Below are 26,919 nucleotides of genomic sequence, written 5' to 3'. Positions count from 1 at the left end.
CATATCTGTACAAAAAGAAAAGTTTTGGATGGTAATACTGCAGTCCTTTCTCCCCTTTTTGGGTCAGGACAATTGGATGTGCTCCATAGATCTTCAGGACACGTACTATCATATAAAAATGGACAGACAGTCCAGGAGATTTTTACACTTCCGGCTAGGGGCTGGTCATTACCAGTTCATAGCTCTGCCCTTTGGTCTCGCCACAACCCCCAGGGTGTTCAAATGCAAGGCAGTAGTTACGGCTCACCTGAGATGTCTAGGATTCCAGGTGTTTACTTATCTGGACGACTGGCTCCTCACTGCTACCACCAGGCAACAACTTATAGAGGCACAAGATTACACCATCACATCCTGTGCTCAACTAGGCATCATAGTAAACTTCGAAAAATCTGCCTTGTTGCCCTGTCAATATATTTACATACATAGGAGCAGAGCTAGACACAAGAAAAATGATTGTAAAATTGCCTCAGGAAAGAGTTTCCATTATTTGACAACAGGTGTTACTTCTCCTGAGGAGGAAAATAATCCAAGTCAAATATGTTTTTCAAGCTCTAGGGTCCGTGGCAGCAGCCATTCTTCTAGTTCCCTTAGCATGCTTTCACATGAGAATCCTTCAATGGCTTCTTTTCACAGAATGGTCCTTCCAGGAATTACCCATGTCGCACATGATGCTAATTACAGAATCTTGCCAAAGACACTTTTCCTGGTGGGTGGTCTCCCCACTAGTGACTCAGGGCAGACCTTTCATGGAATCCCATCTGGTTGCCACAGTGACCACGGACGCTTCCCTGATGGGGTGGGGGGGCATTATCTAGGGAAGATGGTCCAAGGCACTTGCCAACCTCACGTGTGCCACTTGCACATCAACGTCCTGGAGATGAGAGTGGTGCTCCTAGCGTTGCAAGCTTTTCAAGACTCTCTACCTGCCGGGACTATTGCAATACAGACGGACAATATGTCAGTGGTTTGGTACATCAACAAACAGGGCGGAACCAGGTGTTAACCCTTGTGCCGAGAGGCTCTCAGATTGTGGCAGTGGGCGATTTCCTCCCAACGTTTTCTGACAGCAACGCATATCCCTGCGACAGCCAACATAATAGCGGACAGGCTCAGCAGGGCTATCCTCATGCCTCACGAGTGGTCTCTGAAACAGGAAATTGTGGATCTTATTTTCCGCAAATGGGGCCAGCCTTGCTGCGATCTCTTTGCCTCTCCCCTCAACAACAAATGCAGCAGCTACTTCTCCCTTGTTCCTCCTCCAGGTCAGACACCCAGGGACGCTCTAGTCCGCGATTGGCCTCAGGGACTCCTTTATGCATTTCCTCTAATTCCAAAAGTCATTCAGAAAGCAAAATCGTTGGGTTGCAAGATGATCCTCATTGCCCCCTATTGGCCTCGACAGATTTGGTTTCTGTTCCTTCACCCCGACCTTCTAGCCCAACCTTGGATTCTGGACCCAGTACCGGACCTCTTGATTCATCATTCAGGCGGGCTACACCAATCCCTCCAATCTCTCAAGCTCACAGCTTGGTTACTCCACTTCCAGTCCTAGCCAGGCACCCCAATATTTCCCCAGCTGTGCGTGATATTATTGATGTTCATCGTGTTTCACTGTTGCAGTCATTACTCTTGGGTTATCCTGCTGGCAGGCTACCCACAGTCGGACAGAATTCCAAAGTCTAGGTCCGGCGTCGGTTGCTGTCGCCTCTTCCCTGACGTCAGTGCGCCAGGGGTAGAAAAGATGCAGCCGACACCATTTTTTTCAGTCTTTCTTGCCACGCGGTGCCCGAAGCAAAAGCAGTTCGCAAGTGCCGGTCGGCTGATTCCTGAGATTTTCATATCTGAATTTCAGAACCGAAGTCTTCATTAAAGCTAAGTACCCCGTGGGGGAAACTTTCTTGCTCCAGACCGATGTCAGAAAAAGTTAACAATTGTATTTCCTGTGGGAAGCAAATACCTCATAAGGATTTTCACTCTTACTGTATTCCTTGCCTATGCCCTGATCACAATGTTGCTAGCTGTCGGTTTTGTGCTAGATTCAGCCAACGCACTATCAAGCGTTGGTTCGATTTTGCTTTTCATTACTTTGGCCGAAGATTTAATTATATAATGCCGGCGGAACAGCCGACAACCGGAGTTTACAAAAAAAAAAAAACGCAAGGACAAGGATAGGCATCCGAGGTCCAAAACAGACGACGAAGCCTCTTCTAGGCCAGTCGCCGGTCCTCAGTGAGGCGCTTTCGCAGCCCCTGGCGCCCACTACCTCATAGCCACAGGCCGCTACCGACTCCCACATGGAGCCGACTGGGCCTCTGGAAACTCAAGGTATTGGACACTCTGATATCAATCCCTCAGATGGGTCCGGAGCCGCTGAGCAGACATCGGCTTCTGAGGGTGTCTTTAGACCTACACAACTATATATTAAGCCATCCTCAGCTTCAAAGACTAAAGCTCTAAAGACAAAGAAACAAGTACAGCACTCTTGTATTCAGACTTCCATGCCTAAACACAGATGCTCAAAATGGCCGAAGACCTAATTACTTTGATCAGGTGCTCCCATCCCCCTCCTGATAAGAGGCCTAGGCAAGAGACAGAGTATGATTCTTCTGATCAGGTATCTATTTCCTCTGATTTCTCTTCTGAACAGGATTACTCCATGCTTCCCTATGAGGATTCTGATGCTGAAGAATCCATTCCTTCAGCCTCTCCTCCTGAGGACTATTCTTTTGGGGAAACACTGCATACTACGAGGGAGCATTTCCACTGGGAGAGCCAAGAATATTCTGAGTCTAAGAAAAGGCTCAGACTTCCTGCTTCTTCCTCAGCACAGACCCCTTGCCATACCACCTGTCCTAGACATTGTAGATGTATTTTCAGAGTCCGGACTGTCCCCTGACTCTCTACCACCTGCACCTGCTAAGCCAGGCAGATACTACAGGGTCCTGGATTCTCATAAATTCCTATATAAAAACCCCGCTGCCGACCCAGAAATCTCAGGGTCCCAAGGGGGGTTAAAGCTTCCACTGCAAAAAACCCTGTCCCCTCTGATAGGGATTCCAGAGCTCTAGACAGATGGGGGGGGGGAAGGTATACACTTCTACCACCCTGGTCGTAAGAGCTTTAAATTGTCAATTTCATATGCATAAATATCAGCAATATTTAATGTCACTACATAAACAGAAAATGTTGACAAATACTGAATGTTCAGAGAACAAGGAATTGCAGGATTTATTGCATGCAACTGAACAAGTGGGAAAGTATACTTTACAATGTGGTTATGATTCACTGGAGGCCTCTTGCAGGGCCGCTGTTACAGGTTCTGTTATTAGAAGGCATGTTTGGTTAAAGGAACAAAATCTGCTGATCATGTTAAAGCAAAATGATTAGATGCACCATTACAGCATGATACTTTGTTTGGTACTAAAGCAGAAGAGGTGTTGAAAAAAATGGAGGATAAAGCAAAATCCGTGCAGACAGTCAAGGATTTCTTACAGGTACAGCCACCCAGGTTTAGCAGGAGCTGGCCTTCTAAACATTGGTCCTACCCAGTCTCAGACAGGCCACAAAGAGGCAGATACAGGCGTCCCAGAGGCAGATCTCAGCCCTAAGGCTCATACAGGCCTAAACAATGGGGTGCTCCTACCTCCAAAAGCGAAGAAAACAAATCACAGCCTTACAGGAAACAGTCCCTATGACTTTCCTCTACCAGTTCCAAGCAGTTTTCTTTTGACAGCCCCTTTAGGGGGAAAACTAGCACTTTTTTTCATCAAATTGGCAAATGGTTACCCAAGACAAATGGTTTCTGAACATAGTGTCTCAAGGCTACAGGTTCCATTTTCATACACTACCAAGGTCAAAGGGCATGCCAGACCTGCCACACAATTAATGGGCGGAGGCACAAAAACAAATTACAGCCCTCATGGACATGAGGGCCATTCAGGAAATACCACAACAAGAGCAGGGGCAAGGATTTTACTCCAGACTTTTTCTAGTAACCAGGAAGGACAAAACCTGGAGACCAATTCTGGACCTGTCTATTCTAAATACGTTTCTGGAAGTTCCAAAATTCAAGATGTTAACTCCAGCAGCTACTGCCCATGCTGGGCAAGAGGGCTTGGCTAGTAACTTTAGACCTAAAAGAGGCATACCTGCATGTCCCAATCAGGCAATCTTGCAGAAGATACCTCAGATTCATAGCTGGCTCAATGCATTACCAATTCTCTGCACTGCCCTTTGGCTTATCTACTGCGCCCAGGGTCTTTACAAAATGCCTGGCAGCAGTAATTGCATTTTGCAGACAAAAATGAATTCAAATATATTCCTACTTGGACGACTGCCTAATTCGAGCAGAGAACAAAGACACTCTTCTAAAGCATCTGGCGTTTGTAAAAAGATTACTAATTGGCCTAGGGTACACAGTAAATGAAAAGAAATCAAAACTAGTGCCCTCTCAAGAGATAATATTCCTGGGTGTAAGCTTAAATGCAACTGCCCAGATGGCTTATTTCACGCCAGACAAACAAAAACAACCGACTACTTACTTCAAGAAATTGGCAACAAAGACCCACTTACCTGCAAGGAAAATCCGAAGGCCCTGGGTTTCATGGCATCTTGCATTCTACTAAATCCATATGCCAGACTGCATATGAGGAAACTACAATGGTATCTGAAAAGTGTTTGGACTCAGCATTGCCACAGCCTGGAGACAGTAATTGCACTCATTCCCTGCCTACAACAGGAGTTTTGATGGTGGGCAGAAGCCTGTCACCACAACAAGGGTCTGCCATTCAGTTTACCCACAGCCAGACAGACACTGACAACGGATGCATCAGATTATGCCTGGGGTGCCCATATGGCAGGAAAATGTATTCAGGGCACATGGCCTGCAAACCAGATGCATCTTCACATCAATCAAAAAGAGATGCTAACTTTTCAAAATGCCCTGACAGCTTTCAAGGACCTGCTTCATCCAGGACAATTACTGATAAAAACAGACAACACTACGGTCATGTGGTACATAAACAAGCAGGGAGGTACCCATTCCTACCCCCTCTGCAGACAAGCAATGACCTTATGGGACACAGCATTGGCCTTTCAAGTTCACCTGCAAGCACAATTCCTGCCAGGAAAAACAAATACCCTGGCAGACAAACTAAGCAGAAACCTCATGGATCCCCACAAATGGAAACTGGATCCACAAGTCTTCAGGATGATAATAAGGAAATGGGGATGTCCAGACATGGATCTATTTGCCTCCCCTCACAACTGTCAATTGCAGATATTTTGCACAAGGATTTACCACAAGCAAGCATGGAAAGTAGATGCCCTATCATTCAGCTGGAAAAATCTAACAGTATATGCTTTTCCCCCACTACCTCTCCTTCCCAGAGTACTCCTAAAGGTCAGACAAGAGAAGCCAAAAATGATTCTAATTGCACCCGACTGGCCACGCCAGCACTGGTACCCAGTCCTAAAGAGCTTGTCTCAAGGCCCAACATGGATATTGCCTCAAACTTCTCACTTGCTGACCCAATAAGATGATCGGATCCTGCACAGCCAACTCGGGACCTTAAATCTGGCAGCATGGCGGATAATGTAGCCATTCAGAACACTCCTCTTTCAAAAGCTGTTATGGATGTGATCTTGGAGGCCAGGAAGCCCAGTACCAGAAAATCTTATGCAGAAAAATGGAAGAGATTCTGTGCTTGGAACCAGGAACAAGGCATTGACACGTCTGTACCAAACATTCCTCAGATTTTACAATACCTGACTGAGATGCTGAGCAAAGGCCTTTCTTTCTCATCAATTAAGATTCATGCCTCTGCCATTTCTGCACATTACAATATGGAACCACCTATCTTTTCTGATCCTTTAATAAGGCAGTACCTCAGAGGGTCCAAAAACATTAGGCCTCCAAGGAGAGCACCAATTCCGGCCTGGGACCTCAATTTTGTTTTGGAAAAACCCACAGTGCCTCCTTTCGAGCCAGCATCAACAGTGGATATTAAATTCTTATCCAAACAGCTCTGCTCCTAGCCATAACCTCTGCAAGGCGAGTCTTGGAGTTACAAGCACTCATGGCTGTGGAACCTTTCATCATTTTTTATCCAGACAGGGTTTCTCTGAGGACAAACCCTACATTTATGCCTAAGGTGGTGTCCAGTGTGGCCCTCAATCAAACCGTTCACTTGCCTACCTTTTATCCAAATCCACAGAACAAGGGAGAGAAAATTCTGCATTCTTTGGACATACACAGGCAGTTACACTTCTACTTGGACAGAACTAAAGCTTTCAGAAAGACTGAGCAACTTTGTGTCATATGCTGCAGGATCACAAGGAAAGGCTATCTCAAAACAGACTATTTCTAAATGGATAAGGCCATTGCATCCATTTCTGCTATTCTCAACATGGCAAATCAGTGCCTAAGGGCATTAGCCCTCATTCCACCAGAGCAGCAGCCTTCCTCAGGGGAGTACCAACCAAAGAAATCTTAGAGGCTGCAACTTGGAGTTCAGTGCACACCTTTACAAAGCACTACCACTTGCCTCTCTACTGTAAGTCCAGAGCAGGCTTCGCCACTGCAGTTCTGCAGGGCCTCATAGCCTCTCCTAATCCTATTTAGCCCAGCCACCTATCCTCAGCTTTGGGATTCAACCCAAGAGTAATGACTGCAACAGTGAAACACGAACATAGTACAGTTGTGTACCTACCATAAATGTAGATGTTCGAGTGTATTCACTGTTTCAGTCCAGGTTACCCACCCACCATCCCCCTTCTCTTTGCTGGGACTTATCTGCACTTCTCTATCCTATACAACCTTTTTGGTGTATTTGCTTGTAGATGAAGGAAATGTTATTTTTGTGTATGCATTTCTTATTGATATATTTTTCAGCCTACCTGTTTGGGGCACCTGACATCTGGGGCAAGAAAAACTGAAGAAAATGGTGTCTGCTGCATCTTTTACACCCCTGGTGCACTGACGTCAGGGAAGAGGCGACAGCAACCAACGCTGGACCTAGACTTCGGAATTCTGGCCGACTGCGGGTAGCCTGCCAGCAGGATAACCCAAGAGTAATGACTGCAACAGTGAATACACTCTAACATCTACATTTATGGTAGGTACACAACTGTACTTTTCCTCCCATAAGACAACTACAAGGAAAGTCTATGCTAGCAAATGGAAAAGATTCTCTTACTGGGCAGAATCCAGGAATTTTAGATCCTTTTACAGCTCCTGTACACGAGATTTTGGATTTCTTAGCAGAACTGTTTCATTCTGGTGCAGCTGTTGCTACTATCAGAGTACAACTAGCTGCCATTTCAAATTTTCACATCGGAGTTTCTAATTCAAGCTTAATGTCTCACAAACTCTGTAAGGCCTTCATGAGAGGTACATCTCTACTTACTCCCCCAGTGAAAGAGCCCCTTCCACCTTGGGATCTCAATTTGGTTCTGGCCTCCTTGATACTGCCACCCATTGAACTAGCAGCATCCTGTTCCTTGAAATTTTTCTCTCTGAAAATTCTTCCTAGTTGCTGTTACTTCTGCCATACGTGTTTCAGAACTTCATGCACTGTGTATTCGCCCTCCATACCTAGTTTTTCACTGAAACAGAGTTTTGCTGAGAACCAACCCATCTTTTCTACCTAAAGTTTGTTCAGAACACAGTTTGAATCAATCCATTGAACTTCCTTTTTCCCTAATCATTCCAACAAGGCAGAATACAGATTTACACCACTTGGATGTACGTAGACAACTGCGTTTCTATCTCCATAGAACTAAAAAGATGAGAAAATCAGATCAGTTGTTCCTTTCATTTGCTAACAACAAACAAGGCCTTCCAGTTTCTAAAGTAACTTTGTCAAAATGGTTATCAGACACCATTGCCCATACCTACCATTTGCAACAAAAAGATCTTCCAGCAAAACCCAAAGGTCATTCAACCAGATCAGTAGCTACTTCGGTAGCGTTTCAATCTAGATTGCCCATAGATTCAATTTGTGCAGCAGCTACTTGAGCAGATCCTCGTACATTCATTTCTCATTACAAAGTAGATGTGGTCTCCCGGGGCAGGGCTTCCTTTGGTTCCACGGTTCTGAAGAGTCTGTTCTAATGAACCACCCAGGGTTGAGGTGCTAGGGCCGCTGTCCCATCCAGCAAGAATGAAGATGAGATTGGACAACTTAACATAAAGAAGTTATGTACCTACCATAACATTCCATGTTAGTTGTCCTTCATCTTGCCTTCCTTCTTGTGTCCCTCCCTCCTTCCCTCTTCCTCAAGGAGTTTTTCAATGGTTTCACTGGCTAATTTGTTTTGTTATTAGTTGCTTCCCAAGCAAACCATGACAATTAACTGTATATCCAGATTTATTAATGGATTATCTTCTATGATTATGTCTTATGTGAGCTATCTCAAATGAGATCTGAGTAGCTGACGCTGGGCATTCTGGGATAAGTGATAGCCTCGAGCCAGTAAACAGCTGATCCCATCCAGCAAGAAGGAAGGTGAGATGAAGGGCAACTAACAGGGAACGTTATGGTAGGTACATATCTTCTTTTTTTATGTCAGAAGTGGATTCAGTTCTCTCTCTTAGCCAGGTTTTTCATGTTTTTGCATCAGAAATGTAATATGAAAGTGCCCTTCATTCCTTAGATAAGCACTAGCCAGTCAGACTTTACGTTCAGTGAGTGCATAAGTTCAAGAAATTGAATTCGCTTTTCCTATTTTTCCCCGGTTGGACAGTGGGCAGACTACATTTCCTTAGTGGATGGCCATCTGCATTGCTTTTTTTCACCAGGCAGCAGCTGTCCATTAGTCTCTGTTCTCAGAGGCCACTTCACTAGATGAATTGTTGCTTTCTGGTGCCATTTTTTAAAAAGTCTCCATTGCTGTCGTATATGCCATAGCTTGTTGCTTATCTGTGTATACATCCAGAAAACTACTTCACTGGCACCTTTATGCTGCAAGTTTTAGCCCTCTGAGTATTGCCTCGCTGGATTTTTTCTGCTTGGTAATCTTTTTTTTTATCTGTGTGAGAATTGTCAGATTTGAATGCTGTACATGTGCAGGAGGGCCTTAAAGTAAGATATATATGAGTACTTAACATATTAGTTGACCTTCCTTCCTGCCTCCCCCCCACACACACACACATTAAGGCCTTTTGCAGTGAACACTTTTTTTGTATGTCCCCTTTTATTTAGTTTCTTCAGCTGCTTTGGCTGCTGTACTCTGCAAATGTAGCAAATGTATTAATTCCCTTGGAAGACTATGACTACTACCACAGAGTTTTGTAGTCAGGTTTAGGTATCACCAACTAGTGCTCACCTTCAACATACTAAAGAATCCCCACAAAATGCCAGCCCTAAACCAACTACTAAACCAATACTTAGCAAACCGCCCTCTACGCTTATCAAACAAGACCCTGCTCTGTATATCCAAAGCCAACAGCACTGCAGGGAAGGCCCTCTTCTCTCATACCATCGCTAAGGAATGGAATAAGCTCCCCCAAAATATATCCTCAGCAACATCTATTTCACTGTTCAAAAAATCACTCAAGCCACACCTCTTGCAGTCATGGCTCTGTCCTTGCATTACATAAATGCTTTCCTAATCTCCTCCATTTCTTCTATTCTTCTTTCTATCACTGCTCACTATGCCTAATACTCAGTACTTCAAAAACTCCTAGAACAGGACTACTTTCAGCTACTTTTTGCTACTATATTGCCTTCTGTGATGTCACTTTGATTGCATCAGACGATGAGTATATCTCTTGTTTTCTTTTCCTTCCCAAATAACCAACATCCAAGATCCTCTTTGTGAAATGTAAACCTGCCTGGAAAGATCTATTGTATGAAATATTTCTTTATTGTATATATAACACTGTATGAAATTATTTTTCTTTTCCTTCCCAAATAACCAACATCCAGGGTCCTCTTTGTGTAATGTAAACCTGCCTGGAAAGATCTATTGTATGAAATATTTTTGATTGTATATATAACACTGTATAAAGTTGTTGTTGTTGTATAAAATTGTTGTTGTGGAGCTTTTCTCCCTGGGCCTCCGCTGTAAATGGACCTAGTTCCAGTCGGACTTTCCCGGTAAACGTAAAATAAAATAAAAAATAATAGACTGAAAAGTTATATAAAAAAAAAAGTTTCTGTTGTATTCTTTGATGATATTATTTCGATATTTATGCTGCTTGTGTACAGTTTACTTATATTCTTTGGGCGGAAGTAGGAAGTATAGAGCTAGACTCTCCCATGACATGCCTTAATGAGACTCCCATGCCCTGAATGCAGGAACTACATATCTTTGAAGAATTTATACTGAGATGACTTTCATCAAGAGGAACTTTTTTTTTTTCCATTCTGGATGGTCTGCCCTTTTTTTTTTTTTTTTTTTTTGTGTGGACAGCCCGACAAAGAAACTGTTGTAAGTATTCACCCCTGTCTGTCAAAATGTATTAGTGACATGGGTCTTGCTTTGTCTGCATGCAGGCTTTTTTTCAGTTTAACAAGCAAGATTTATTCGTATTTTTTCATTTTATTACATAAAATAAGATGTTTTTCGTGTTTCACTGTTGCAGTCATCACACTTGGGTAATCTGCCTGCAGGTAGCCCTCAGTCAGCTCAAATACCAGAGTCTTAGGATTTCGGCATCGGATGCTGTCACTTCTTCCGTGACGTCAGGGGTATAAAACATGCAGCCGACGGCATTACATCAGTCTTTCTTGCTGAGGAGGAGCCAGAAGCAGAAGCAGTTGGCAATTGCTGATCGGCTGCTACCTGAAATTTTCGTTTTAGAGTTTGTAATGCTGAAGTGTTCTAAAGCAAAGTACCCCGTTGGGGATCCTTTTTTCTTGCTCTAACCGATGTCAGAGAAAATTAACAATTGTCTTGCCTGTGGAAAGCAAATACCTCAGAGATTTTCATTCTTACTGCGTCACCTGTTTAGGCCCAGACCACGATGTCCCTAGTAGCTTTAGTGCCTTGTTTAACGCTCGAACCATTCATCGTGTTATCTTTGTCACTAAATTCTTTCTCTCTCATTCTCCTTATTCCGAAATGGCTTTGATAAGTCATCTGACTACCGATCCTCTGAAAAAAGATCGACAGACAAACCCCATAGGTCCAAAACTGACAACGATGTTTCCGTTAACCTAGTCACCAGTCCGCCGGTACTCAGTGAGGCACCTTTGTAGCCCCTGATGCCCGCTTCTATAGATTTGCAGACCTCTGCTGAGACCTATTTGGAGTCCGGTATGCCGCGAGATGCTTCTTCGACTATGGAACCTGTGTATGTCTCTACCTTGGGTGGGTCCGGAGCAGCTGTGCAGGCACCGGCTTCTGAGGGTGTATTCAGGCCTACTGACTTGCATATTAAGCCGACTTAGTTTTTAGCTAAAACTGCCGAGTTTCTGAGGCCCAGAGTATGCACCACACCTAGAAAACCGACTACCAAAACACATGCTCAAACTCCCATGCCATAAAAACAAATGCTTAGAATGGCTGAAGACCTTATTACACTGATTAGGGGAAGCCAGCCTTCCCCTGCTAAGAGACAAAGAACTGATTTTCATTCTGATTCTCCAGACCAGGAGTCCGATGACTCTGACCCTTCTGATTATCAGGACATGCCCTTATCAACCTATGAGGATTCAGATGCAGAGGAATCCATTCCCTCTGCCTCCCCTCCAGAGTATTTTTCTTTTGGTGAAACCTTGAATACTTTGAGAGCATTTCCGCTGGGAATGCCAAGACTACCCTCAGTCCAAAAAGAGACTCAGAGAATTTTTAGCTTTGCCTCCGCACAGGCCTCTAGCTATATCCCCTGTCCTGGATGTTGTAGATGATGTTTTTTATGGAATCCAGTCTTACTCCAGATACTGTACCCCCGGCCCCTAGGAAACCTTACAGGTACTACAGAGCACCTGATTCCCACAAATTTCTCCAAGAATCCTACTGCGGATTCAGAAACCATTTCCCAGGGACCTAAAGGTATTAAGGCTATTACAGCCAAAAATCCTACGCCTTCAGACAGGGATTCCAGAGCTTTAGACAGATGGGATAAGAAGGCATGTGCCTCTGCAACTCTTGCCATCAGGGCATTGAATTGCCAGTTTCACATGTTGAAGTGCCAGCAGCACGTTATGGAACTAATTAAACAAAAAATTGTGCTACTTCCATATTGTGCAGAAAATAGACTTACAAGAGCTAATGCATTCTGCAAACCAAATTAGTAAGCATACTTTGCTGTGTGGCTTTGATGCCCTAGAAGCGTCTTGCAGGGCTGCAGTCACTGGGTCTGTACTGAGACAGCATGCTTGGCTGAATGAACAAACCTTACCAGATCATGTCAAATCCAAATTACTAGAATCTCCTTTAAATAAGGACTGTTTATTTTGCACCAAAGCAGAAGAGGTTCTTAAAAAGATGGAAGAAAAAGCTAAATATATGCAAACTGTTAAAGAATTCTTCTTGCAACCACCTAGATCCAGTAGGCATTGGCCTTCAAAAACTGGCCGTTTCCAGCCCCTTCCAGGCCTTCTCAGACCAACCCCAAGGGAAACAGGCCACCCAGATTACAGTCTCAGGATATGCATGGATCTAAACAGTGGAGTGCCCCCACCTCAAAAACACAGAGTGTGGTAAGCCGCCCCTTATGGAAAAAGTTCACACTGACTTTTCAGTTATCCTTCCCAGCCCTGCCCAATTACTTGTGCCCCTAGGAGGAAAACTTGCCCTTCATGCAAACAACTGGATGTGCATTACTCAGGACAGATGGGTGCTCAACATTGTATCCCAGGGGTACAGAGTCTACTTCCATACACTGCCAACCCCAAGCGGGCTTCCAGACCTTCCTCCAAACCAGTGGACAGAGGCTCAGAAGCAAGTACTCCTGCTCAATATCAGAGCTATTTAACCTGTTCCAGTAGAACAAAGGGTTTCTACTCCAGACTTTTCATAGTGCCCAGAAGAGAGGGCTCTTGGCGCCCAATCCTGGATCTATCAACTCTCAACACCTTTCTGGTGGTCCCAAAATTCAAGATACTTACCCTGCAACAGCTTTTCCCTAAGCTAGCCAAGAATGCCTGGTAAGTCACTCTAGACTTCAAAGAAGCTAAGGGAGTTATGCAGAAAATATCTACGGTTCAGGGCAGTTTTCTGCACTTCCCTTTGGCTTATCTACTGCGCCCAGAATATTCACAAAATGCCTGGCTCCAGCCATTGCATACTGCAGGCAGAGAAATATCCAAAATTTCCCATACTTGGATTACTGCCTGATTCAGGCGGACATTTAGAATTGCTACTTCAGCACCTGGCATTTGTAGAAAGCCTTCTTACTTCATTGGGGTACACCATCAGTGAAAAGAAATCACAACTGGTGCCCAGTCAAAAGATTGTATTCCTGGGAGCAACCTTGGACACAGTTTCTCAGATGGCATTTCTCACTTCAGAAAAACAGGTTTAGCTGACAAATTACTTCAAAGAAATGGCCACCATAACCCAGCTATCAGCAAGGAAAATACTGCAAGCCCTAGGGTTCATGGCCTCATGTATTCTGATAATTCCATATGCAAGACTGCATGAGGAAACTTCAGTGGTACTTACTTCTTTGTTGCCAACATTCTCAGGACCTGGAAACAGTCATTCCAATCATACTTTGTCAAAGGGCAGAGTTCCTTTGGTGGGCAGAAGCATGCAGCCACAACAAGGGACTGTTTTTCACTCAACCTCATCACCGCCCAAACCATGACAACAAGACGCATCAGACTGTGCTTGGGGGGCTCACATGGCAGGCAAATGCATTCAAGGCCACTGGACCCCAGCCCAGATTGTCCTGCACATCAATCAAAAAGAGATGCTAGCTGTACAGAATGCTCGGACAGCCTTCAAATACCTAATCCTTCCAGGACAACTGCTTATAAAAACAGACAACACCACAGTTATGTAGTACATAAACAAGCAGGGGAGACCCATTCATACCCACTCTGCAGGTTAGCCATGTCCCTGTGGAACACAGCCTTGAGTAACCAGGTGCATCTACAAGCTCAATTCCTGCCAGGCAAACAAAATTCACTGGCAGACGACTTAAGCAGAAATCTCCTAGACCCACACGAGTGGAAATTGGAGCCCAACACCTTCAACCTTCTGATCCAGAGGTGGGAGACACTTGAGGTGGACCTATTTGCCTCCCCTGAGAACCACCAGTTGAGCAAATTCTGCTCCAGGAACCCTCACAGCAGGTCCTGGAAGGTGGATGCCCTATCCTTTCAATGGGAAAACCTCTCAATTTATGCCTTTCCCCCTCGGCCCCTCCTCTCAAAAGTACTACTCAGTATAAAACAGGACAGGATAAGGGCAATTCTTATTGCCCCAGACTGGCCACCCCAGCACTGGTTCCCACTCTTGCGCAGTCTGATAACAGTGCCACCCTTACACCTTCACCAGACTCCTATCCTGCTGTCTCAGCAGGAGGGACAGATTTTATATCCACATTTGCAATCCCTAAACCTTGCAGCCTGGCTTCCCTTAAATACACCACCAGCAACCCTCCGTAAACGGGTGCTGGATGTCATTCTTGAAGCCAGAAAGCCCAGTACTAGGAAGTCCTATGCTGAAAGGTGGAAAAGATATTGTTCTTGGAATCAGTCTCATGTGAAGGACACAGCAGTGCCCTCCTTACCTCCAATCCTGGATTACTTAGCAGAGCTACTCCACAGAGGCCTATCCTCATGCCTCTGCCATCTCAGCTCATTATAATACTGAGCCACCTCTATTTTCTCACCGTCTCATCAAACATTTCCTGAGAGAGGCTAACAACTTAAGGACCCCCTAGGAGATCACCCACCCCTGCCTGGGACCTTAACTTTGTACTGGAAAAGCTCATGCTTCCCCTTTTGAAACTGCAGCTTCAGCAGAGTTAAAATTCCTCTCTTGGAAAACAGCACTGCTTTTAGCTATAACTTCAGCAAGAAGAGTGTTTGAGTTACAAGCAGTAATGGCTGTGGAGCCCTTCATTATTTTCCATGCCGACAGGGTTTCCCTCAGGACTAACCTGTCTTTTATGCCTAAAGTGTCCAGTGTGGCTCTAAACCAATCCATCCATTTGCCAACCTTCTTCCCTAACCCTCTTAATGAAGGGGAAAGGATCCTGTACTCCTTGGACGTGCACAGACAGCTCAGGTTGTACCCGGACAGGACTAAACTTTTCAGAAAATCTGACCAGCTGCTAGTCAGCTTTGCTACAGAGGCAGAGGGTAAGGCCATTTCAAAGCAAACTGTTTCCAAATGGACAGCACACTGCATCCATTTCTGCTACACCCACCATGGAAAACCTACCCCACAGGGTGTCACGCCACATTCCACTAGGGCTACTTCCACCTCTACAGCATTTCTCAGGGGAGTTACTACCAGGGACATTCTGGAAGCTGCAGCCTGGAGTTCTGTACACCCCTTCACCAAGCATTACCACTTACCATTTTTTTCTAAATCCAGAGCTGGATTTGCTGCAGCAGTCTTGCAAGGCCTACTAGCCAGCCCCAACACTTCTTGACTGCCTCCACCGTTCCTCAGCTTTGGGAATCAACCCAAGTGTGATGACTGCAACAGTGAAACGTGAAGAACATAGTACAGTTATGTACACTTACCATAAATGTAGATGTTCGAGTGTATTCACTGTTGCAGTCCTGGTTTCCATCCCTTCAGCCCCCTGGCTTTCTCTATCTTTCTACCTCTCCTCTCTATGGCCATTCCTAGTGGCATTGGTATTTACTTTTTACTGGTGGTGTTCCCCACCATATACTAACTTCCTATTTGGGGACTCCTGACATTCAGGGCAAGAAAAAGTGATGTAATAGCATTGGCTGCCTATTTTATGCACCCTGACGACTTGACGTCATGGAAGAAGCGACAGCATCCGTCGTAGAAATTTTAAAACTCTGGTGTTCGGGCCGACTGAGGGCTACCTGCAGGCAGATAACCCAAGTGTGATGACGGCATCAGTGAATACACTTGAACATCTACATTTATGGTAAGTGTACACAACTGTACTTTTTGTCCCCATTAAGTGTAATGATGGTTGTGAGAAACTCAAGACAGAATTGTGTTTCATTTTTCCTTTTAGATATGAATGAACACAGCTCTCGGAGTCACAGTATCTTTCTCATTAATGTGAAGCAGGAAAATACTCAGACAGAACAGAAACTCAGTGGGAAACTTTTCCTTGTAGACTTAGCAGGAAGTGAAAAGGTATGGAGATTGTAGCATTTTTATGAAACTAATTTTTTCACACTCTGTGCATAATAGTATTGATAACACCTTTCTCTTCCTACCAGAGAAATGGCAAATTAAATCCTTTCTACTTTTTGCCACATGATGTACATATACATATTTTTTTCTTGAATTTGGTTCATTCACTGAAAGTGTGTCTACAAATATTTCTCTAGTGCAGTTAATGAGGTGCATCCCAAGGTTATTTTTGTGTGTCTGTAGAGCAGCTGTCCTTTGAGTACTTAAACATAGTTATTTATTTAGTAATATCCTGCAATAGGGTCTAAAACAGACATGACTGGTGCCAAAGCCGTAGATGAATTATCAATGCCTAGAAGTGCATTACAGTGCCATTTGGGAAAAAGTCAGCCCAGTTTAATTACTCCATCAATTAGCCATCCCTAAGAGTTGGCCCAGTAGTTAGGGATCTGGGAATTTATGTAGACAGTAATCTGACCTTTGACCAACATGTAGCAAGAAAATCATTGCATTTCATCCAGCAGTAAGGGTATAGCATCCAGATCCACTGAAGTTATAGTACCACTTTACTCGGCCCTTGTCAAACCCATCATTGAGTACAGTGCCCCTTCAGTATGTACCTGACCAGGCATATGCAACAGCGAGAATGCCCACAGTGGTTCCTCACCAAGAGAATCCAGGGTATTAACGCATTGTCCTATACAGATTGCCTTATAACATTATCTCTTTACTCTGTCTCCTACAGGTTACTGAAAGGTAATCTGTGCTTGGCTTATGAGGCATCTTTATATTCAGCCCTGATGGACCTTTTGCACATCCCCAAAATTTGTAGCATCAGAAATACTAGATTCAAGGTTTTAAAACTTTGCTTGCAACATAAGTGGAACATTCTAGTGAGACCTGTCTCTCTCTCTCTCTCTCTCTCTCTCTCTCAAAAGATATCCATGCTGTGGAATAGTTTCCCCTTATGTGAAGCAGGGTCCCTCCCTAACCCTGTTCAAGCATAACTAAGGGCATTGGATGGGAAATCTAAAATTCATCCATGGTCTGGCCCCATTGAGTCTGATACATACAGGCCAGCAGTAAATATTCCCTAACGTAAGCCCCTCCCCCCCACTAAACCTTTATAGTTTCATAGTTTAGTACTAGGCTATCTGCCCTGGGGCATTTGCAAGCCTAGCCCCAGAGATGTGGCTTTCGCCACCCCATGTAGTGGTACTAAGGTGTACAGAATAAATTTAGAATACTGTGCCTTTGTCTAGTAGTGACACATTGAAGACCCCCTTACTTATTAAAATTAGTTTACTGTGCCTCTGTCAAGTAGCGACCCAGGGGTGACCCCCTGGGTAAACCTACGATCTCCCATCCACTCGTCAAGATTTCTCTTGAGAGTCAGTGAGGGGTTCTGCCTAACATGGACTGGGATTTTGTTCCAGAGTATGGGAAGTCTCTGAGTTATGAATCTGTCCCTCCAGCATGTTCTGTTCATGTTTGTACTGAGGTTTAAATCTTTGGCTCTCGTGGTTCTTATGGATTTGGATTTTTTTGAGGTGGAGCATGTCCATCAATTCCTGGTTGGACATGGCCTTGTACGTCAGGCACAGATCACCTCTGAGCAGGCGGTATGCTACTGAATAGAGCTGGAGTTTCTTTAGCCTGGCAGCATATGACATATGTTGGAGACCCTTGATCCTCTTGGTGAGCTACTTCTGGGGTCTCTCCAGCTGTTGTAAGTGCCGGGTGAGGTACATACCAAATGGGGCATTGTACTCAATCATGGGCCTGATCAGGGAGGAGTACAGGGGCACGATGACCTCCTTTGATCTGGATGTGAACCCCTTCATGATAAGGTGGGCAAGGTAGAAAGTCTTTCTAATCACTTTGGCAACGTGTGGGTGTCAAATGAGAGGTCACTATCAACTTGGGTCCCCAGGTCTCTGATTACTTTTTCGGTACTCAGTGGGTTACTGTGTATGTGATAATTTGTGGGTACTTTGTTTTTCCCAAAGGGGATGACTATACATTTCTTGGCATTCAGTTTAAGGCCATGATTCTGGCACCAGTTGTCCGTTTCGGTGAGGCCTTTCTGTAGGATGTATGTGTCAGCTGGTGTATCGACTATGGCGCCTAGTTTGCAGTCATCTGCGAACTTTGTCAGCCACAACCCTCCCATGTTTGCTTTCACATCTGAGAAGTAAATGCCGAACAAGAGGGGTCCCAGGACATAGCCCTGTGGGACACCACTTGTGACTGGCTTTGAGTCTGACATGGCTCCCGCAATCTTGACTTTATGGGTTCTGTTCTTTAGCCAGTTTGCAACCCATCTTGTGACATATGGATTTACATTTAAGCTGTTTAGCTTATCTATGATCCCCAAGTAGGGTATTGTGTCGAAGGCTTTAGCCAAGTCCAGATAGGCTGTATGGACTGCCTTGCCCTCATCAATGGCTCTAGTGACTGTTTTGACAAAGTCAACCAGGTTCAAAAGGCAGGATCTGCCCTTTACAAAGCCGAACTGGGTGGGATCAAGTGTCTGTAGGTCCCCAATGTTGTTTGAGTTCCATAATTCTTTCCATAGCTTTGCAAACCAGGCTGGTCAAGCTTATGGGGCGATAGTTCCCAGGGTCTGTAGTGTAGCCTCCCTTGTGGAGTGGGACCACTGTTGCTGTACTCCAGTGTCCAGGTACATATCCTGTAGTAAGGCTAAGGTTAAATAACATTTTTATATGCGGGTTTAGCTCCTCTTGGAGTTCACGTATCACACAGCCGGGGATACCATCAGGTCCCATAGATGCTGTGTTTTTTGCTTTGCTGAGGGTGGTTTTCACCTGGACATCAGAGATGACAGGAAGGTTACGTTCAGCTGGGATGAGTATTTCTTCTTTTGGAGGTGAGGGAGGGGAGAAGTTTGCACTGAACCTGTCTGCCAGAATGTTGGCAATATCTGTGGGTTCGGTAAATTTTTTGTCGTGTACTAACTCTGAGCATATCTGAGGGTTTCCGCCCAGGTTTCTAACATAACTGAAGAATGCCTTGTGGATGTTCTTCGTTTACCATTGCTGCAGTCCTTACTATTGGGTATAGTCCGCATCCAGTCGGCCCGAATACCAGAGTATAAGGCTGACGTCGGTCAGGGCGCATTAGACTGACGTCAGTACGTCAGGGTACTTAATGCGCATGACCGGCGTCATATCCTCAGTCTTTTTTGCCGCGTGGTCCGATGCAGAAGCAGTTTTGCGAGTGCAGGTTGGCGTTCTGAAATATTTCCGAAACCGGAGTTTCAGACCGAATCAGAGTTGGCTAAGTACCCGTTGAGAACATTTTGGTTTTCTTGCCTCAGTATTTAACCGGATGTCAGAAAAAGTGAATAACTGTATTTCTTGTGGGAAACAAATACCTCATAGGGATTACCATACATTGTGTATACCTTGTTTAGGGCCTGAGCACGGCGTTGTTGGTTGCCGCTCTTGTGCTAGGTTTAACAAACGCACTATTAAGAGGAGGTTAGACTGTGCCAGATTAGTGTTTGGGAAGCGTTGCAATTATAAAATGCCGTCGGATGCTCCGGCGCCGCTTCGTCAAGAAGCGCAAGGACAAAACAGCGAAGCCTAGGGTTGATGAACCGGCAGTCCCGGACGTCGGTTCTTTAGAACTCAGTGGAGCCAGAGGTTTTGCCAGGAGTTTCTATGGAGTCTCAGGCAGAAACTTTACTGTTACAGGATGTGCCCTCTCAGGAGGCAGGCCAAGCTGAGGGGGCTTCTCAGGTAACTCTTCTTCCCTCTCTTCCCAAAGTAGTTAGAGCCTCTCCTTCTGTTGCCAAAACTTCTTTTAGAGGTAGGCCAAGTTCAGCTTCAGTAGGGGCTTCTCCTAGCATTTCGGGTTCTGTACCTAAGAAACATATGCTTAAAATGGCAGAAGATTTAATTACTATGATTAGAGGTTCTATGGGCCCTCCTGATAAGAGGCCTAGGGTGGAACCAGAGTTTGACAGTTTTGAACAGGGTTCAGGGGCTTCTGAGTCTTCTGCGGAAGACTTGCAGGAGTATCCTCATTATTCTGATTCTGATGTGGATGATGCCACTCCTTCGGCTTCTCCTCCTGAGGATTTTTCATTTTCAGAGACTCTACATTCCATGAGGGAGCACTTTAAATGGGAAGGCCAGGATTACTCTGATTCCAGGAAGAGGCTTAGGGAATTCTTGTTTTACCCCAGCATAGGCCCTTAGCTATACCTCCTGTGTTAAATGTGGTGGAAGATGTTTTTGCAGAGGCTTCCCTGAACCCTGATTCTTTGCCTCCTGCTCCTGTTAAACCTGATAGGTACTATAGGGTGCCCGAAGCTCATAAGTATTTGTTTAAGAGTCCTAGGGCGGACCCAGAAACTGTTTCTCAGGGGCCTAAAGGTGTTAAGGCCTCTGTGGTTAAAAATCCTGTTCCCACTGACAAAGAGGCAAGGGCGTTGGATAGGTGGGGTAAGAAAGTGTATACTTCTTCCACTCTGGCCATGAGAGCGTTGAATTGTCAGTTTCACATGCTGAAATATCAAAATTATCTCCTTTCACAATTGAAATCTAAGGTGGATGCTTTGGCGGAAGGTATTGATTGTAAAGAATTGCTGGATTTAGTTTATGTGTCTGAACAAGTGGGCAAGCATTCTTTGCAATGTGGTTTTGATGCTGTGCAGGCCTCCTCGAGGGTGGCTGCCACTAGTACTGTTCTTCGCAGGCATGCCTGGTTGAGGGATCAAAATTTGGCTGAGCATGTTAAGACAAGGATTTTGGATGCTCCTTTACAGTCTGATGTGTTGTTTGGTTCACCTGTGGAAGCAGTTTTAAAGAAAATGGAGGACAAAGCTAAGTCTATGCAAACTGTTAAAGATTTTTGCAGGTACAGCCACGAAGTTTAGTAGAAATTGGCCTGCTAAGGGGTGGACATATCCTGCTTATGATTCCCAGTCTAGGGGTAGGTCTAGGGGTGGTAGGGGCAGGGCTCAAGGTTCTTTTAGGCCTAGAACAGGAGTTCACCTGCTCAGACTTCTGGTGAGGGCAGGGGTCAGTCCTTTCGTAAACAGACCCAATGACCTGCCTTTTCAGTTGCCAGTAGATTTTCGTCTGGCAGCTCCTTTGGGAGGACGACTGTCTCTTTTCAAAGAAAATTGGGATTTAATTACTCAAGACAGATGGGTGTTGGACATCATTCACCACGGTTACAGATTTTATTTCCATACAATGCCCCTTTCAAAGGCATGCCAGGCGTTCCTCCTCCACAAAGAAAAGAGGCTCACAAGCAAGTTTCTCAGTTACTCCAAATGGGGGCCATTCAGCCAGTCCCTGTATCAGAAAGGGGCCTAGGATTTTATTCTCGCATGTTCCTAGTACCAAAGAAGGGGAACACGTGGAGACCGATTTTGGATTTATCTCTCCTCAACACTTATCTGGACATTCCCAAGTTCAAGATGTTGACGTTACAACAGCTTTTACCCCTGCTGGGCAAAGATCACTGGATGGTAACTTTAGATCTCAAGGAAGCTTACCTTCATGTGCCTATCAGGCTAAGTTGCAGGAAGTATCTGCGGTTTCGAGCTGGAGATTCTCATTATCAGTTCTCTGCATTGCCCTTTGGCTTATCTACTGCGCCCAGAGTGTTTACAAAGGTTCTGGCTCCAGTGATAGCTTACTTCAGGCTACAAGGAATTCAAATCTATCCTTATTTAGACGACTGCCTGATTCTGGCTCAAGAAAAGGAAGACCTTCTACAGCATCTGGAATATGTTATAGCAGTGCTAAGATGCCTAGGGTATTCTGTGAACGAAATAAAGTCCAGTCTAGTACCCTCTCAAGACATGTGCTTTCTGGGTGTGAGACTGAATACAGCAGCCCAGATGGCTTTTTTAACCCCGGACAAACAACAGAGTCTATCACTTTACTTCCATCAACTATCTCATCAGTCCGTGCTGACTGCAAAGACAGTCCTTCAAGCATTAGGGTTCATGGCATCTTGTATTCTGGTGCTTCCCAATGCCAAACTGCATATGAGGAAGTTACAATGGTATCTCAAAAATGTCTGGACACAGCACTGCCAGGATTTAGACACTGTCATTCAAATAATACCTTGCCTTCAAAGAGAATTTTTGTGGTGGGCTCAGGAATGTCACCTAAACGAGGGACTCTCTGTGACCCGGCCAGAGGCGAGTCAGATTTTAACGACAGATGCCTCGGATATTGCTTGGGGAGCTCATCTAAATGGAAAGTGGATACAAGACAAGTGGCCTGCCAGACTACAGCATCTACATATCAACATGAAGGAGATGTTAGCAGTCCAGTTCGCATTACTGGCTTTCAAGGAGTTACTTCTTCCAGGGCAGGTGTTGATTCTAACAGACAACACAACTGTCATGTGGTACATCAACAAACGAGGGGAACACATTCTTATCCTCTATGCAGGCAAGCAATGATTTTATGGGAGACTGCGCTCGCTTGCACCTAACTCTTCAGGCAAGGTTTCTGCCAGGAGCACAGAACTCCTTAGCAGATGTGTTAAGCAGACAAATCATGGATCCCCACGAGTGGAAACTGGATCTTCATGTATTTCAGAAATTGACAGTGTCATGGGAACTCCAGACATAGATCTGTTCGCTTCTCCACTAAACCACCAGCTGCCACAGTTTTGCACAAAGGGGTTTCATCACACAGCTTGGAAAGTGGATGCTCTGTCTTTCAGTTGGACAAACCTTCATGTATATGCCTTTCCACCTCTGCCTCTTCTTCCAAAGGTACTGTTAAAGGTCAGACAGGACAGGCCAAGGATGATTTTGATAGCTCCAGATTGGCCTCGGCAACACTGGTACCCACTACTACGGAGTCTGGTAAAGACGCCTCCATGGCCTTTACCTTTGATTCCACACCTGTTGTCTCAGAGGGACGGTCATCTGCTCAATGTCAAGCTTCACTCTCTGCATCTAACAGCCTGGCATATTCTGTTTTGAAAGACAGCAGGTCTCAGCTTCCTCAACAAGTTTTAAATGTGATTATGGAAGCCAGAAGACCTAGTACAAGGAAAGTGTACGCAGCAAAATGGAAAAGATTTTTGTTTTGGAGTGCAGCAAACAATTTGGAGATTACTGAGCCAAATTTGAGTGTGGCTCTTCAATATCTTACTGAGTTACTGGACAAAGGTTTGTCTTTTTCTTCCATTAAGATTCATGCTGCAGCAATTTCAGCTCACTATGATTGTGACCCACCACTGTTTTCGCATCCTTTGTTCAAGCAATTTCTTAGAGGGGCAAAGAATATAAGACCCCCACGTAACGCTCCTACTCCTGCTTGGGATCTCAATTTTGTGTTGGAGAAACTTACTCTACAACCTTTTGAGCCTGCGGCTACTGCTGACTTGAAATACTTGTCATGGAAGACTGCTTTTTTGTTGGCCATTACTTCTGCAAGAAGGGTTTCTGAGTTGCAGGCCCTTATGGCAGTGGAGCCTTTTTTGATTTTTCATAAGGATAGGGTATCATTACGTACTAATCCTTCCTTTATGCCTAAGGTGGTTTCTAGTGTGGCTTTAAACCAAACTATTCATTTGCCTACTTTTTATGCAGACCCCCAAAATAAAGGGGAAAAGATTTTGCATACTTTAGATGTACACAGGCAATTGCGTTATTACTTGAGCAGGACTAAGGATTTTAGGCAGTCTCAGCAGTTGTTTGTTTCTTTTGCTTTGAGTTCGCAGGGCAAGCCTGTGTCAAAACAAACTATTTCTAGGTGGATTGGCTTTTGCATTGCATTTTGTTATTCCCATCATGGCAAGGAGATTCCAGCTGGGATTAGGCCTCATTCCACTAGGGCTACTGCCACTTCAACAGCATTTCTCGGGGTGGCAACTAAGGATATTTTGGAAGCAGCTACTTGGAGTTCAGTGCATACTTTCTCTAAGCATTATCACCTTCCTATCTACTCTAAGTCTAGGGCTGGTTTTGCCACAGCTGTTTTGCAAGGCATGTTGTCAGCTCCTGCTTCTTTATGATTTGCCAGCCTCCCTTACCTCTGCTTTGGGATTCTACCCAATAGTAAGGACTGCAGCAATGGTAAACGAAGAACATAGTACAGTTTTGTACCTACCATAAATGTAGATGTTCGAGGTTTCCATTGCTGCAGTCCAATTTCCCCTCCCTCCTTCCCCTCTGTGTTTAGGGGTGGTTGTGTAAGTGAGTTTACATGCTTATATTTTTGTATATATTGTTCATGTTTTGGTGCAGGTATTTTGGGCCTTGTCTTTTTAGGGTCTTCTGACATCTGGGGCAAGAAAAGACTGAGGATATGACGCCGGTCATGCGCATTAAGTACCCTGACGTACTGACGTCAGTCTAATGCGCCCTGACCGACGTCAGCCTTATACTCTGGTATTCGGGCCGACTGGATGCGGACTATACCCAATAGTAAGGACTGCAGCAATGGAAACCTCGAACATCTACATTTATGGTAGGTACAAAACTGTACTTTATCTTTAGTGGCCTTGGCGATTTTTCTCTCAAAGTTGGCCTTGGATGTTTTTGAGAGAACGTAGCTTTCTACTAGTGCTGATCAGAGATGCCTTCCCTTTATGGGATTTTGCTCTGTCTTGCAGTAGCTTCCTTCTTTTGTTATACAGTTTGTTTATGGCTGGGGTCCACCAGACAGGACGCTTTCCTTTGGTGGAAAGGGTCTTGGTTTTATTTGGGATTGCACAATCCATGCATTCTTGGAGATGTCCGTAGAAAGCATTTGTGTAGGATTCAGCATTGTGGGATATGGTTTCCATTGGCCCTGTGGGCTTAAATGATACCTTCTCAGTCTTGAGAAGTGTAAAGTCGGCTTTTGAGAAGTTTCTCACTGTAGTCTTTTGTGCTGGGGGTGGAGGTGGTAAATGTATATCCAGGGTGATTAGTTTGTGGTCAGATCTCACCAGTGAGGGGAATACTTCCGGTGTGGAGCATTTTGTCCCCATGTTTGTGATGTTTGCCCTCCGTTGACTAGCATACCCCTACAGATAGATGCTCATGTTAAATGGGGAAACAGGTGGGTTGGGTTGCACAGCTAGGCTTATAAAGGCTGTAGTGGTAGTTCGCCTAGTATATACTTATGATTCTACTTGTATATTTTGTATATTTATTTGGTATGGGTAATTTGACTTGATTAGTAAATGTAGGATATGAGCTGTCTAACAGTAGTGTTTTTCAGATGTTTTTCTAGATAAATGGATTAGCCAGAAGTGTTTAACAGTAATGTTCAATGTTCTGTCTAATTCATGTTTTAAAAATGTGTACACTTGTAATATATCTACTATAGAAGATTACAAGGTTCTCAGTGCAGTTACACAGGGGAGGTTGTCAGACCTTGTATTTCATAAACTGTGCATGAATTTTAATGCTTACAGAAGTGAATGTGTACACATGATATGTTTGCTGCATGTCTATTTTGAAAACATCCATAACAAGTGTGCTTTAAGGCTTGGCAGTTTTTTCTGTTTGAGACTAATTTTTGCAGCAGTGTAAGAGTGGCAGAAAAAAGTGTGTTTGAAGGTAAGAGTCAGTTTGACTAAACTTCATGCTCCCTTTAGTAAAGGAAATTTGGACAATGCTGTATTAGTTATTAAATAAGCATTAAGTGGAACAGGGCTTTCAGCAGGTTAATCTGGCCATCTGGTTAAATGTTTCTAATTGAAAAGCTTTTTATTAACACACAAAGTATTACTTTTGCTTTTGTAAATGATTCTTTTAAATACAGCTGGCGCTGTATGTTTCTGTTGATTGGAACATTGCACTTACTCCATTCTAAGTTAACTGTAGTGGGGAGGGGCTAACAGTGTCCTGGCAAGGATCATGTTTTTCATTAGACTCCCTGTCCTTTTTCATAAAGTTTTTCATTTGTGCTTGTGGTTTAAAGAGTGAACCCTTATTCTTAGTGTTGACTTATTTGAACATGGATTACCCAAGGTGATGTTTGACTGATGATGATCCTCACCTTTTTTTTTTTTTTTATTTAGCCCCCAGAGTTTTGGAAAAGCTTCTGTAGCACTTAAAATTGATAGAAATAATGAAAGTGCATGTGATAAGCAATTTTCCTTAATTACAAAATGTATGTAATTTGGCCGTGGCTGAAACATACTACATTTTGTTGTCAGTTAACTATCTCATTAAAGATTCATAACCCAGCTTTAGGTCTTTGTGTTGTGTGTAAACAAATTTGGAGGTCAAGAGCAAAGTAAGGAAAGGGCCAAACTTTGCTGTTTTCATCCCTAGAGTTGTGATATTCTTCTGCCTTCATCAAAAGGCATTCTGTCATAGTAACTGAGAAATAAACCAACCATCTTTTTTTCAAGGCCATCTTTACTTAGACTGCTAGGCCATTTGTAAGTTGTCTGTATGCTTTTTTGCTGACCACCTAGACTAGCCAGCCAGCAGTAGTTTGAATGACAGTGGTTATGCCTTCCTGTTGTGTGCTGCTTAAGTGGCCTTTCAGGTAATGACCACCTTGTTAGCTCCTAGTCAGTCACAGCTGGTAGGTGTACTGTCTGTGGCCTGTATACTCCTGGCCTTGTTAAAGGTGCCCTCTGGAGTAGTTTTTTTGAAGTCTGTATTTTCCTACTTGCCTGCTGTTCATCAGCCCTTCCTTGACTCTGCTAGTCTGT

At 44.3% G+C, this 26,919-nt stretch overlaps 1 protein-coding gene across 1 annotated transcript in view; it reads left to right on the top strand.

Moving 5' to 3' along the window:
- Positions 1-26,919, top strand: part of KIF5B (kinesin family member 5B) — a 2,669,048-nt gene that overhangs the window by 782,093 nt on the left and 1,860,036 nt on the right. Inside the window, exon 8 of the mRNA XM_044066703.1 lies at positions 16,130-16,254. Within this exon, the coding sequence (XP_043922638.1) occupies positions 16,130-16,254 (125 nt within the window). The remainder of the gene's footprint in view (positions 1-16,129; positions 16,255-26,919) is intronic.

The sequence above is a fragment of the Protopterus annectens genome, chromosome 3.part1 (genome assembly GCF_019279795.1).
Source record: "Protopterus annectens isolate FY-2018-M chromosome 3.part1, PAN1.0, whole genome shotgun sequence".
Classification (NCBI taxonomy): Eukaryota; Metazoa; Chordata; order Ceratodontiformes; family Protopteridae; genus Protopterus; species Protopterus annectens.
Note: the sequence above shows the minus strand (reverse complement) of the source record. Positions and strands in the feature narration are given on the sequence as shown.